This window comes from Stegastes partitus, unplaced genomic scaffold (genome assembly GCF_000690725.1).
Source record: "Stegastes partitus isolate 25-593 unplaced genomic scaffold, Stegastes_partitus-1.0.2 Scaffold354, whole genome shotgun sequence".
In the NCBI taxonomy this organism is placed as follows: Eukaryota; Metazoa; Chordata; class Actinopteri; family Pomacentridae; genus Stegastes; species Stegastes partitus.
Window position 1 is genome coordinate 43,346 of NW_007578085.1, and position 15,046 is coordinate 58,391.

A 15,046-nucleotide genomic window follows, 5' to 3' on the forward strand; every position below is an offset into this window, starting at 1 on the left:
GCAGCAGAGGTACGAAAGAGCCACATATGGCTCTGGAGCCGCGGGTTGATGACCCTGGTCTAGACAGTCTGGTTTTAGTAATCGCTGAAGATTGTTAAGAGCAGCTTTTCTCTTCTTTTTCTTGATAATCATCAGCAACAATTGGTTTTGTTATCTAATGAGGGTAATTACTGCTGCTTCAAAAACCTTTTTAAAACTTACCTTTAATCCACCTGTTAGAAACATCCATGTGGTCTAATGCTTTAAGATGTGATGTGTTTGAATTCCATGTACAGCATTTCATTGCCACTCTATGTGTAAAATGAAGGTAATTGTTAAACCTTTCAAGGTTTCTTAAGTGCTTATAAAGTTACAAAAAAACAGTTTCAGATTGTGTCAGTAGGATTGAACATTTTTTGGCCGCAACTTTAGTTACCACCAGTAGAAACCTTTTTTCTATATTAGATTTTCTTTCTTTTTTTTTTTAAACAGAGTGTTTATGCTTAGAACAGCATTCTGCCATAGCAACAAAGCAGTCACAAATCAAACCTTTCTTCCAGTGAGCACAAGAGTCTTAATGTCTGTGGACAAATGTTTTCAAATATTGTCTTATTTTCCCACATGAATGTTCAATCTGAAGGGTAATCCACCATAGCAGAAACGAATTAAACCATATCTTATGTACATTTGGCGCCATGATAAGAAGTAGTGTGGCGTGCATGTGGGAGAGCAAAGAAAAACCTGTGTGCAGTATGGTCAGCGATTAATCACAGTGTTTACTCACCGCCTTTTCCTCTGCGTGCGATGGAGATATGGGGATTCTTTTAAATTTGACATTTACCATTCAGTACTGAGTCAGATAGGGAGTTGTGTTACATACATATGAACACAAATAATGTGCTGTTGGCTGTTCTCTCGAAGCTCAGGTTGACCTTTAGTATAAATGTTGGAATGGAGGACATTTGATTTGCAATGCAAACACTGCAGGAGTTATTACTTCTGCTGAATATATGGCATAGTAGAGATCAAAGTGTGTAATGGCAATGAAACATGAGTATATCCTGTCTAAGTCCAGTGGGGTCAAACTTGAAGGATTTATTGTATTTAGAAGCAATTACTTTATTTTTTCATTGTCTTATTGCTTTGCCTTCGCTGCGCCATGAGAGTCAAAAGCAATAGTTTGAAATCTTGGGAAAACCTCTTTCTACCGATCCGGCCGATGGCTTGATTATAAGACTGAGAGCAATTTCATGTATGTCTGATAAATATGAGGTGTGAACAAAAGTATCAAGGCACTGGTTGGTGATCTCACGACTCAGCAGCCACACAGTAATTAACTACATCGGAGTTTTGCCCAACAAGTCAAGTGCCCTCTGTCACAGGCCACGTTTACACATAGCCGAGTATTTAAAACAAGTAAAAACAGATCTACGTTTTCAAAAATAACAGATCATTTGAAAAAGAAAAAAAAAAAAAAAAAAAAGTTTACATAAACCAGCATAAATATGTCGTTAAGATGTTGCTATGAGCATGCCAAACCTACAGGGGGCAGTGTAACAAGAAGCATAAAGCCATGCTAGCCAATCAGAATCCTGGAAAAAAACATAACAACAAATGGCACAAATTACTTCCTGTTATTTCAACAATAATGATGCGAGGGTCGTTTGTTTGAACCAACAGAGAAGTGGAGCTACTCCTAAATGTGTTGTTTGAATACAAAACAAGTAAAATACTTGAAAATATTGACTGGGAAACATGTCATTCTAAGTATATGGACATATTGATACTGTTTTTACCCAACAGTACCAATCTGTAAACATGGGTCGCAAACAATATGATGCTGATGACGCTTTTGTCGGATACTGTGACGTCAAACTCCGTCTCCTCCTGTTTGCATGAAAACGTAAAGATGGATTTTTTCCAAATCTCCACTTTGGCTGGAGTTTTGAGATATGATCGTTTTCTGTGACTTGTAGCTTCGTTTGCTTGTAGACCAAAGGCATTGAAATATCACTGTTTTTTGCTACATGTAAAGGGGGCCACAGGTTGCACCTTGAGCAGAGGACTAACATCCAGGTCTTTGCTAACTTGTGAAGAATGATGGCTGAGCAACTGGGATTGAATAGGGAGTCAGGTCAGGACCATCTTGTTAGATGATTTGCCCATGCCAACTTCATGCAAATCTTCCACATGCCCACATTGTCCAATAAGATGATCCCAACTGACTCTCTATTTAATCACAGTTTCTTATCCATCATTCTGATCGTCAGCCCGCGATCACTCTTCCTTGACCTTCTGGGTCTTGGCATCAGTTCTAGTTGTTGAGGGACGTTTTTGGTTTTGGGTCATCCTCCACGTGATCCCGCCTGATTCTGAACTTCTTGTGCCACGCGTAGTTACTCCTTGTACACAACCTTCAGCATGGCAAAGGTTTATGCTGGAGTTTTTCCCAAGTTAACCATGAGCTTGATGTTAGTCCTTGGCTCAAGGTTCATTCTGTGACAGAGGGCACTTGAGTGGCGCTAGGAATCCAGCTGTGAAAAGAAAGATACAAGGTCAATGGAGGTGTTGATTTTCTCATCCAGTGCTGAGATGTTGGGCAACATTATGATGTCCTTCATTACTGTGTTGATGCGGAATCGTTTCTCTTTGTTGTCACAAATCATTTAAAGCTACATCCAGGAGACTGTTAGACTATCTTAGCCTAAAGAATGGAAATGAGAGGAAACAGCGAGCATGAAGATGTGTATTTCAGAAACAGCTGCAATGATCAGTAAATTTATTGAACACAGCGATATTACTGTCTAAAGCTGCAACGTTTAATTTATTAGCTGTCAACTGTAAATGAATCACCAACTATTTTACCAATAACTTTAAATTATTTTTTGCAGAAAGAAATGTCAAAATTGTCCTGTTCCAGTTTCTTCATTGTGAATATTTCCTGGTTTCTTTGCTCTTTTATGATCATTTTCTAAGATTTTCTGGCATCTGGCAAAATAAGTGATAATAAAGGAAATACCTGATGTTTACTCTACAATGAAAACAATTGTTAGGTGCAGTATAAATTTCAGCCTCATAAATACAATTAAGAATGTATGTGAATTATTAGATTTTCACATACCTCTTATGGAGAAACAACTACATAAGAGTTTGTTTTTTTTTTTTCCCATCCGACCAGTTTAAGTTTAATAATGTGGAAGATTTCACATTGTTATGACTTCACATTATAGCCAGGCAAAGTTTGAATTTCAGGAACAGCCGTCGTCATCTTGTCTTCACTGTGAGGTTTACAGGCAGTGATTAAGGACCCTTAAAACTCACTGCGCTTGATCAGAAAATAAACGTAGTGAAACCTTCCTTGTAAAACTACGAATTATTGTTTTGCACTTTTGTCTTGGTTTGTTTGACCTAAACAGGCAAATTATATCCTGAATTAGTGAGCTTTACAGGTGGTGGCATGCAGATTTTCTTACCCTGTACGAGGACAGGGTTAGCTGTTTCCTCCTGTTGTCAGTCTTAATGCTAAGCTAGGCTAGTACCACACAGACATTACACATGTACTGATGTTAAGATTTAAATCTCCACAAGAAAGTGAATAGGACAATTTATTCTTCCATCCATCCATTATCTATACACCGCTTAATCCTCAGTAGGGTCGTGGGGGGGCTGGAGTCTATCCCAGCTGACTTAGGGTGAAGGCAGGGGACACCCTGGACAGGTCACCAGTCTATCACAGGGCTACACTTAGAGACAGACAACCAAGCACACTCACATTCACACCTACGGACAATTTAGAATCACCAATTAACCTCAACATGTTTTTGGATTGTGTGGGAGGAAGCCGGAGAACCCGGAGAGAACCCACGTGCATGGGTAGAACATGCAAACTCCACACAGAAAGATCCCCAACAAACTGGGACGCGAACCGGGGATCTACTTGCTGCCCACAATTTATTCTTTAAAAATACAATAATAATAATAAAAGAAAAACGTAAGTGCTGCTTTACATCCTTTATTATTTGCTCTCTGTGAATCATTTAGATGAACCTATTGCACATTGTCTCTGTTCTTAAAGAGCAATTTAATTTGGTCTTGTTGATCTGCACTATTAGAGCCTTTTTCGGATATTTTTAACAGCAGGGGCTTATTTGGACTCTTAGTCACTTCAAGCTTGCTAAAATGGAAAATTCCACATTCAACAACAATATGTTTATGTCTCATCTAAGTGTTTATTCAGTTTTCTGTTGAGTCATCAGGAGATCGACAGTGCACCGGGGCCTGGTAAATATTTGCTGTCAATAAGATTAATGAAACCACGGTTTCACGGCTCGCTCATGAGCCAAAATGTCGAGACCATCTCAAGAAGAATTGCAGCTGCCCTCTACGCCACATTACTCACGTGCACCAGCACCTACCAACCACCAGCACTTTCACACGCACTTGACCTCACATGCATGGGTGTGGTGATTTGTTGAAAGTGGTTGGAGGGTGGCAGCTGTGTTTGTCTTGGTTCTATCTGTGGGTGGGCCTTCAGCCGTGTTTGTCCAGGGGAGCACGATAACCTCTGCGTGAGGGTGTCTCTATGATTTTATGTTTACTCTACCTGCCTCCTCCGGATGTCCTCTACTTATTATTCTTCAGTTGCAAAGCATATAAATCATACTTGTTGCATATGAAGTGGTGAAGGTTCAATAATAACATATTATCACAGTTTCAGCTTGTCTTATACTTGTTTCCTAACCTTTACCAGCTCAGAGGTAGACAAAGTCCGGTCTCTGCCTTACTTTGTTTCCCATCATTGTGGTGTCTGGATCAGTTTTTTTGCAGTATGAGTTACTGGTGTAATTTACAAAGTGAGCACAGCGCTAGCAGCTTAATGGGTTTTTTTGAAATCATTTATGTTTCAATGTGCTGCCATAGATGTGTGTGAGCTTTAAAGGGTCATTCAAGGAGTCCTGGATAGGCAATCACTGATGTAAGAATGAATGGTAAAGAATGGTGACCAATAATAATAGTCTAACAAATGCAAAAACACAGAGGAAAGTCTGCTAATAGTTTTAGGCAGAGGATTTTTTTTTTCTAATACTACACTCATATTTAGGAACCCGTTAATAAGGAGAGGCAAACATTGGCTCTAGCTTTAATCTGCAGTACATGCTCCACAATATCAGATGCTAGTATTGGCTGAAACTCCCATTACCAGAAACCCTAACAATATTAAAAACTTCTTACCTGTTGGCCAGTAATATATATGAGAAAATATGCCACTTCTCACCAAGACTCAGATCTACTAAATCAGAATGCCTCCATGCAGAAAAAATGCAAAATGGAATTTGACTTTTTACACACTGTTCAAAAATAATCTCTGCTTATAGGAATGTTGTCAGGCTGTTGTGGCTCTGACCTTAAACTTGCCTCTTAAAAAGCTGGTAGTCTTAAAAATTAGAGCTAATATTTTCTTGCAAGACATCACTGCATGCTTCCCACCCTTGATTTTAGAGATGGCAGACTTCTAGTTCAAGGAAAACATCTGGTATGATGAAATTGTGGTGTTTGTGTGGGTGGTGGATGTTGGCTGACACATGAGCACACTGTTTGGAATGTGCATCTTGATTTCTGTTAGGACTACATTTCTGTCTGTAGTAAGGTTCAATTTGGGGTTGTTTCATTAAAGATGGAGGTCTGTAAACTAAAGGTCTGTTCTCTTGCTTCTTTGTAGGTAGCCAACGAGACGCTCCACACAGATCGGCCCGACCTCCCAGAGTGTTTTCAGCTCTCTGTCCTGTCATGGCTGCCAAGCATCTACCTGTGGGCTGTCAGCCCCATCTACCTCTTCTATCTCAAGAGGAACAACAAAGGATACATCATGATGTCCATTATGAACAGGTTCAAAACGGTGAGAGGAATCTCATTCATTCATTCATTCATTCATTCATTCATTCATTCATTCATTCATTCATTCATTCATTCATTCATCACTTTGCTCATTTGTAGTTAAATTACTTTCAGTGTACAATTCTATCTCAGAATTATTCCGTGATCAGAAAGCTGCACCACCTACTCTAACGTCAAGGTTGCTCAATATTTTCAACAACCTCTAGACATGTGCACACATGCACACACATGGCAGCAGGAGATTTAATAGAAACATTACTCATTCCGTTAACATAGATTTTTTGATTTATATAAGTCGTCTTCAACTAAATAGGGATTATGTCGGTTGGATACTGTTATCCTAAGGACCGTCTGCCTCCAGGAATATGAATCAGTATAATGGCTTGTCCATTAGGACAAATGAGCAAAGAATAAGTGGTTCTCGTTTATTCTTTTTCTGTGTTCAGACAAACCAATTTAAAATATACCTCATACCTTCCAGCTCAAACTCTTGTTCTTAACCGTCCGTCTCTCAGGGTTTGATCTACAGCTATTTGAATTTGAAACAGATTCAGATTTCAGATTTTGTGGTGATAATATCAGGACAGGACAGAAAATATCGGGGATTGTGGAACAAGTAGATTTTCCCACGATCTGATTTAAGAGCTTAACAGTTTGTCTTTTACAAAAAAAAAAATCACAGCTAAAATCTTAGAAATCTGAGGTTGGCTTAAAAGATAGATTTGGAAAAGGGATCTTCTCCAGAGTAACAGCTTCACAACACTGTAAATTATTTGAAGACAGAACAACACAGGTAAATATCTGCTTTAACACAGCATGCACCATACAACAAAAGCTTGTTTCAGTGTTATGAGCCCTGCCCTTGTAGTATATGGAGTGGACCAATCACATATGAGCTCTGTTGTGTTTATCAGCACCACAACAGATTCACTAAAATATATGGTAAAACTAAAATGAGAGTACAATGCAAAGTGTCTTATAAACCCTGTATGTAGCTTTCACTGCTCTGCATTGTGAAACCTTTGGACACATTTGTCGTACTGTTACCAGGTTTGTTGGTTGATGTGTTCAAAGTACGGTTAAACTAAAAACTCCGGCCAAGACTGTTCATGTGGCATTTGTTTGGATCAGTATCGAATGAATAATGTCTTGGGTGTCATCCTAATCTGTGATTTAAATTGATCAACAGAACTATCCCCAGAACTTAAGTTACAGCTTCAAGTGACCGTGGTTATTACAGCTCTAAACAAAGAGCTGGCCAAAACCAGTCCAGCACTATAAAGTTTAGATAGCCTTCTCATCTCTTTTACTTTTCTCAGTTTTCACAGTATGTCATGTCTGTTTATCCTCTCTTTCCCTCCCTTCGCTCTTTCTGTTTGCTCTCAGGTGTTTGGCTTGTTGCTGTGGATTGTGTGTTGGATGGATCTCTTCTACACATTCCACGAGCTGCGGCAGGGACTCAGCCGGCCGCCAATCTACTTTATTACTCCGCTGGTGCTCGGCATGACCATGGTGAGGAACGGGTACCTTTTAGAATTTACTTTTGAATAAGTCATGGCTTCAGATCAGCATTAATGGAGTATGCGGTGGAATTATACAAATCAACCCCTTTTTTTGTACACATGCAAATACAGGCTGATCCAGAGCACAGGGTGAAGAGGGACTCTTTGAGAACACAGTGATAAAAGATAAGGGTCACCAAGGCTGCATTGTAAAAACGACAGCGACCCACTACTGCTAATGCTGCCTCCGTTGTTTTTAATGCAAATCTAGTGGCGGCTCATCCCATAGCAGAGAAATGATGGTGACTGTAACTTTCTCTTTTCGATATGTTGGAAAAATGATTTTATCACATGGGCAGTAAGCCTAACCTTAGTGCTGGGGGGCTGCCCTAACTTGCATAAAGCTTCAACTACAAATCAAAACTTACCTTACTAATAAATAACCAGTCATGTTCTGTCAACTTGGGATCAAAATATTTCTTTTTGGTTACATGCACACGCCCACACACACAGATGCAATGGACACACTCCCTCCTGGCTAGCAGCTAGTTGTTTTAAACAATGCAGCTCAACTATGCAGGACAGCGAGGAAAGCCAAAATCATCCCACCATTAGAGAAGCGCAAGCCATCACGAGTGCAGACGAGGAAGAGCTGGTACAGAGAACATTATTGGTGTCGGTCTTGTGGCCACACTTTAGCTTCAGTAAACACAATACAGATCAACGAAGCCTCTTAAACATTTTAATCATCCTAAGCACGGTTATGTCACAGAATGTGCTGAATGTGTGGCCAAGAAAAACAAGGAAAGACAGCAGAAAATTGCATACATAACACAGACACAGCAGTCCATTACGGTACATGTTTGCTAATGCTACAACATAAGCTAAGACTATTTATTGTAACAAACCTTTGTGAGGTAATGAAAAGGCTGCAGTATTAAAGCTATATAATTTTTGATTTCCTGAAGCAATAAGAGATGTAAAACAAGCATTTAATTTTAATAGAAGAACTTCAGCCAAAAGCAAATAGACTTTTTTACTGAAGCTCTAAGGATTATTATGACCTGGATGATTGAGTTTCTACACATAGCAATCCTGTAGTTTTATTTGTTGATTCACAAACAACAAATACCCACTTAGAAGATAGAGATATGGGGATATCGCCCTGTACTACGCTCTAATGAATGCACATGGCCCTGTGCCTCTGCTGTCAGAGTTTATGATGGTTCAACTTTTCAACTTGTCATGTGGCTCGCTGTGTGGCCATGGCAACTACAGACACTACAGAGAGGGAAACAGTACAGGAAGTGATTTAACTGGTACTGAGGTATTCCTATTAAACGTCTCTTCATCAGCAGGGTACAGAAAAATCAATGAAAGAAGATGCCGTTAGAGCAGCATCCGTGTTAAAGTGTGATCGGCTGAGCTGACACATTAATCAACAGTAAGTTTAAGGCATTGTTTTAGGTCATTTGAAACTCATCAGTATTACAGGAGTGCTTGAATTTTAGCCACAAACCAAGGTCTGGGAAGGAATTGTGGAGGAATTTGTTTGCTTTTTGTTGGAGAGGTGAGCAAATAGAACTGAATAGAATTTTGGAAGTTCCCTGTCACACTGCAGATAAATGTGCTTCACAAGCATCTAAGAATTTAAGAGATCTTTGTCATTGTGCAAAGCCAGGGTTACTTTTCACATCTGCCAATATGCAGGGGTTACATGACGGAAATTTCATCATTTTTTCTGGTCTCTGGGAGTCTACCGCACATGCTTAGCTGTAGTGTTCATGCCAGAAATGTTCATACAACCTACTGTGCATGCATGGAACAGAGTCCTCTGAGTCGACTCTGGCAGACGGTAAACATGTATAGTAACATCGACAGTGTGTCTGTGTGTGTCGCAAGGCAGTATAATCAAGACCTGATGCTGTTGGTCATGCTGCACCACTGTGTTACCACAGCATCAAACAGTTGTTACAAGCTATTTCAAATGTAGTTCAAGCAAATCTTATCTGATGGTCACACCCTCTAACTTGTTTATTTTATTCAAAAGCAAAAAGCATTCTTGGCTTTACCAGGAATGTATAGTAAGTACAACTTGTTAAGCAGTAAGAAGCGAAGTCATATGCATTCAAGGGTTTATTTTCCAAACGAATCTGTAAAGAGGCTGTTACTGTAAACCTAACCAGAGGGTGTGTAAATAGAAATCCTTTGCATGATGAAATTTAATTGATCCCCCCAGGGGGAAATTCACTTGTTACAGCTGCTCAAAAGGAGGCCAGAGCTGCACTGTAGCTGTTAATATCCTGTGTAACAGGAAAGTCACATTTCTTCAAGTCTACAGCAATGGAATGTGTCATCACTTCTTTCGCCTTTATTATTGCCATATAATTACTGTTAGGAGAAAGTGTTTGGTGTAGATTAAACAACCAGTGTAAAAGCTCGCACTAATGTAAGCTCCTTCCTAAAACAGTTAGTCATGGTTTTCTAAAAATCAAAAAAAAAAGCAAAAAAATAACATTTTTACAAATGGTTTCAGGTTATTTGCTGTTAAAACACAATGTACTTGTTACAACAACATCATCAGTGGCTTTCCTTTTAGTAAGAAAATTAAAGACACGTAATGCTTCACTATCACCTCAATCTAAACACAGACCTGCAGACTGCCAAATCTAAAGTGAGAAAGGAAGTACTGAAATGAAAGAGGTCACGCAGCAGAAAAATATGAAAGATCTGAGAGGACACAGCTTGCCTCAAAGTGAACTGAAAGCTTAGGAGAATTGTTTAAATCAGGCCACGAGGCTCCAGGAAGTCTTCAAAAAAAACCCCACAAACAAAACGTGTATTCTGAATTTGCCACAACAAATACTGCCAAATTCTAAGTCTAGGTTTATAAAATTTGGTTTCCATTCATCCATCTTCTATACACACCGCTTAATCCTCACTAGGGTCTTAGGGGGGCTGGAGTCTATCCCACCTGACTTGGTGATGACAGGGTTCACCCCAGACAGGCCACCAGTCTATCACAGGGCTGCACAGAAAGACAGACAACCAAGCACACTCACATTCACACCTACGGACAATTTAGAATCACTAATTAGCTTGAGCATGTCTTTGGAAGAAGCCGGAGAACCCGGTGAGAACCCACACTGCACAGGGAGAACATGCAAACTCCATGCAGGAAGATTCCAGACTAGGAAGCGAACTAAGAACCATTTAGCTTTGAGGCAACAGTGCTAACCACCGTTCCACTGTGCTGGCAAATTTAATATCAAAATGGTTAAAAAAACAACAGCAGTATTCTCCTCTCTAAAACACTGAAGGCATGTTTGATTAATGTCATAATCAACTGTTTTAAACTGTACTAGCCTTGCAAACAGGCCAGATTTTGTTTCAACCAAACAGGTTAGCTGTGAAATCACTGTAGATGTTGAACATTCTGGATAAACTAAGCACACAAGGCAGCTTGCACTCATTGGTGAGAAGGCACTGGCGACAATGACACTAGATCTGAACTGCTGATGCTATTTCACTGTAGCCTGTATAATAGTATCCTGTTAGAGGGAGTGGTCTTGCTAATTATGATGCTAATTAGTGCATTATTGAACAATAATTTTTAACCCGCACAAAAAAACCCTAAACACAGGAATAATGAAAAATAATTTAACGATCTAACTCTGAAATTCAGATTCAAATTGTAGGAGCTACAGTTTTTTGATAATGTGACAGTATGATAATATGACATGTCACAAAATACCTTATAAATTAAGCATTGTTTTGCTCCGGAGATGCCCTGGCGAGAAATTATATTCTCCAGAAAATGAAAAAAGAAATTATCATTCCAACTGTAATTATCTTATATCACAAATGCAATGTCTGTCAAAGTAATTGCAGCAGCATTTGGCCCTATGTGTTGCCAATTGATCTCTACAAAAAGATTCGCAAACAGGAGAATATTTAAAATTTAGCACACTTTTGATTTGTTCGGTTTTCCAGTATCACTTTTGGAACTGTCCTTTGTTTCTGTCTTGCATTACATTTTAGCAGAATAGTGTCCATTGACAGCACACTCAGAAACGATGCATATGGCACAAGTCTGCTTAACTTTGTCACTTTTCCAGTTTAAACAAACCTCATACTCTGAAGCTGCTCTGAATTAGTATGTAGCATGGATCTGAACTCACTGTTTCTCTGTTTAACAATAGAGGCTGTCATATCCTGTCTTTTTTGGTGTGCCTATGTAATGCCAGCAGAGCAAAAGCATCCGTTTGTCCCCAGTTTTTCTGAAGACTGTACTGGCTTACAAAAAAAACCCCCAAAAATCTGTGGAGCAGGATGTCTAAGTCAGCGTTTGATAGAGTTAACAGTCGGCGTGAAAGGCTGACCCAGTCAGACTGTGGTTTACCTCACATGCCCTCAGTTATTCTGTCTTGGCTAATCTAACTCAGTCTCTCCCTCTGCCCCCCAATTCCTTTTCCCTCTCTCTACGTAATATCCCCCTCCCTTCCCTCACAGTTGTTGGCCACGTTTCTGATCCAGTTTGAGAGGTTACGTGGGGTTCAGTCCTCAGGGGTCCTTTTTATCTTCTGGTTCCTGTCTGTGGTGTGTGCCATCGTGCCTTTCCGCTCCAAGATCCTGCAGGCCTCCAGTCAGGTGAGAATACGCTGTCGCCCTAAATGCCTTTTACATGTCTGCCATCATCCCCACTCACTGCTGCCTCTTCATCTTCAACCCTCAGAAGTGTTCAACTCATGTTATCGTTCCTCTTATTATTCTTTGCCACTTTTTCTTCTCCTCAGCCTCCTAAACTCTGCAGTGTTCTTGACATGTAAGGACACTTGATCAGTCAGCTTTGCCTGCGCCCTTCCCCCCATCTTGTTGTTTTAGTAGTTGGTTTGGAGCTTACACTGAGTGGATGTGCTGGAGGGGTCAGATGAGGGCATGGCTAAGCAGAAAGCAGCAAGGGAATAGTAGGCCTGTTGTTCATAGCTTACTTATCTTACCTCCAGCGTGCACAGCTCACCAACAGAGCTGCAGCACCCAGTAAACAAACATTGCAGGCAGCAAGACAAGACAGTCTGTGGTGTCGATATACAGAGGAAACGCACAGATGCACCGAGATCAGCGTGAAAACCGTGGAAGAAAATGTAAACTGTGCATTAGAAGCAAACCCATAGCACAAAGTGATAATAACAGTTGCTAATGAACACCACTGACCCAGGTGAATACATGACTGAGAATTCTGGCTTTTATAACCGTGGAACTTGAATCTACCAGAATTACAAGACTCCTAAATAACTCCCTCTGTCTTGTGAGAGCAAAGTGATTAGAGACCTACAAATTTTTTCTACTACTCAGGCTGAAAAGTGTTGTTTTTAAAGTAAAATTCATTCACAAATTTTCTGTAATTTTTTGTGAGAACATAGGTAATATAGACTGTTTGAATGTATAATGATAGAAGAATTTATTTTGAGATTAATAAAGTCTTTTTAAGGGTTAGGGTTTATCCTTATTTTGTTGCAGCAAGAAGCACGAAATTTAAGATATTGTAGAGATAAGTGTAAGTTAGAGCTTTACGGAATACTTAAAAAAAAAAAAAAAAAATTAACAGTAGATCAATTACTTTGAGTGTGTTAAAGAACTTGCTCCAGGTAAAAAACAACAGGTGAATATCTACCTTGGTTTCTTAGTTTTTTTTTAAAGTTCTAAAACACCTGCTATACATTGTCTGCCCAGCTGCCACCAGCAGACAGAGATAGCACTTAGCTGGTGAACAGCTAAAGAAGCAAATGTTTCCAAAAACTGAGTTAAAAGAAAAGATAATATTTCGAGTCTCGTCCACTCCAAAGTGTCGGCAGCTTGCTGTGCTTCACACCTGAGTGAAGGCCTTCAAACATGGGTTAATGCAGCTTTAATATTTTGCATCATGGTTTGTTATATCCTTGTGAAACGTGTTGTTTCTATGCTCTAATTGGCAAACTTGCTCATTTCTGCTGTGGAAAAGGTTAGAGGCTGTGTTAACATGCACGTAATAATTGGATTATGGTTAATAATCAGAGTAAGGCTTAACCCAATTAACGTGTTTACATTGGTTGATATTCACGTTTTTACGTGTGAAGGATAATCTGATTTATGGCTAAAGGCCTCCCTCTGTGGCCTTAGAGGTTCTTTTTGATCTTTCCGTTGTTGTACCAGTGTGGTTTGTCTCTGCCGTTTTGTGGTAGCTTTGTTGTTGTAGAGCATACAATACAACAATATTTTTCCAGTGGTAGATAACAATCCACTGAACTAGATGCATGTACGAGAAATACAAGTTAATATTTTAGCACCGCACAGCTACAGCTACACCTGACTGTGAGAGAGCTTACTTCTCAGTTGTTGTGTTTTTTCAGACTGCACCTTTCTGGGTTGTAGGTATATTAGAGTGCAAAAGGTGTGTCTGACTTTTACCACAGATTAGTTGCTTTTGTTGTGCAATCTATATGTGAGAAAGGATGGATGGAGTTTGTCATTCATTCTCAAAGTGTTCTTTGGTAAGCTTGGTCTGTTGTAATCACATTGATATAAAAAAAAAATTAACCTATGCACAAGTATGAGTCATAAAGGTAAACTGATTTTAGTCTGTCAAGGGTGTAGCATTGATTTACAAATGTCTTTATGTGCTCACGTGAAAAAAAATTCTGTGGGTGTATTGTTCTGAGAACGTTAATGAATGGATAGAAGTTTTAGGTCAAAGGACAGATCTACAGCCTCACAGGGCTGCTAGCGTGGTTTTAGACTCTCAGGCTACTCTTGTAAACTCTGCTAAGATTCATGCAAAAGTCTGCTTCGTCCTCATGCCAGAAGCATTGCTTGATGGATGGCAATGTTGGTCCGTCACTCAGATCAAAATGTCAGTCCACTAATCTTAAACTGGATTGTGGTGAAATGGTATGCAGACATTCATTGTAGTCAGAGGAACAAACTACTGACTTTGTGACTGGATACTCTGACTTTTTATCCAGTGTCACCACGAAGCTCAGTATTTGATTTGAGATTTTGAATGAAATCCTCTGATGAACATTGGATGGCTAACCTTGAAATATTGTTGTTGCTTTAATGATCCTCTGCAGTTTACCTTGAAGTTTATGACTAAATAACCTGCAAAACGGATAACACTCTCATCAGCCTTAGATGAACTTTGTGTTTAATGATGGTTAGCCAATGTTAGTATGCTAAACTAGAATAGCTGTTAACACAGTCTATCAAACATACCCATGTTAGTGCCATCATCATAATGATAAGTGCAGGAAATCAATCAATTTCAAATTCAAATTGAAATTTGAAACATTTTGAAAATTACAAAATATTACAAAAAATATTGAACTGAAACACATAAATCCTATCACAATATTTATCAGAAACAGGCACTTTTCTAGAAAAAAATTGCATGAAGGCGCACATAGTGTGGAGCGAGCGAAGCGACCGATGGGGATGATGGCTGCTTCCAGTGCTGTTTTCGGCTGATCCGAACCCAGTTTGACTAACTGTTGGAGAGGATCGGTATCGCGTTACGCATTATGTGCGTAACGCGCGTTTAGCGCGGCTAGAATCTTGTCTTTCGCGCGAATCACTCGCTCAACTCGTGTCAATCGCGCCGCGCGAGTCGCGCCGCGGAACGTTTCCTCGCGTCT

The 15,046-nt window shown here is 39.6% G+C and overlaps 1 protein-coding gene across 2 annotated transcripts in view; it reads left to right on the forward strand.

The window, feature by feature from the left end:
- Positions 1-15,046, forward strand: part of abcc3 (ATP-binding cassette, sub-family C (CFTR/MRP), member 3) — a 72,859-nt gene that overhangs the window by 20,462 nt on the left and 37,351 nt on the right. For both annotated transcript variants that reach the window (XM_008284297.1, XM_008284296.1), the window contains exons 2-4: positions 5,699-5,875; positions 7,261-7,386; positions 11,889-12,026. In XM_008284297.1, coding sequence (XP_008282519.1) covers positions 5,699-5,875; positions 7,261-7,386; positions 11,889-12,026 — 441 coding nt within the window. The remainder of the gene's footprint in view (positions 1-5,698; positions 5,876-7,260; positions 7,387-11,888; positions 12,027-15,046) is intronic.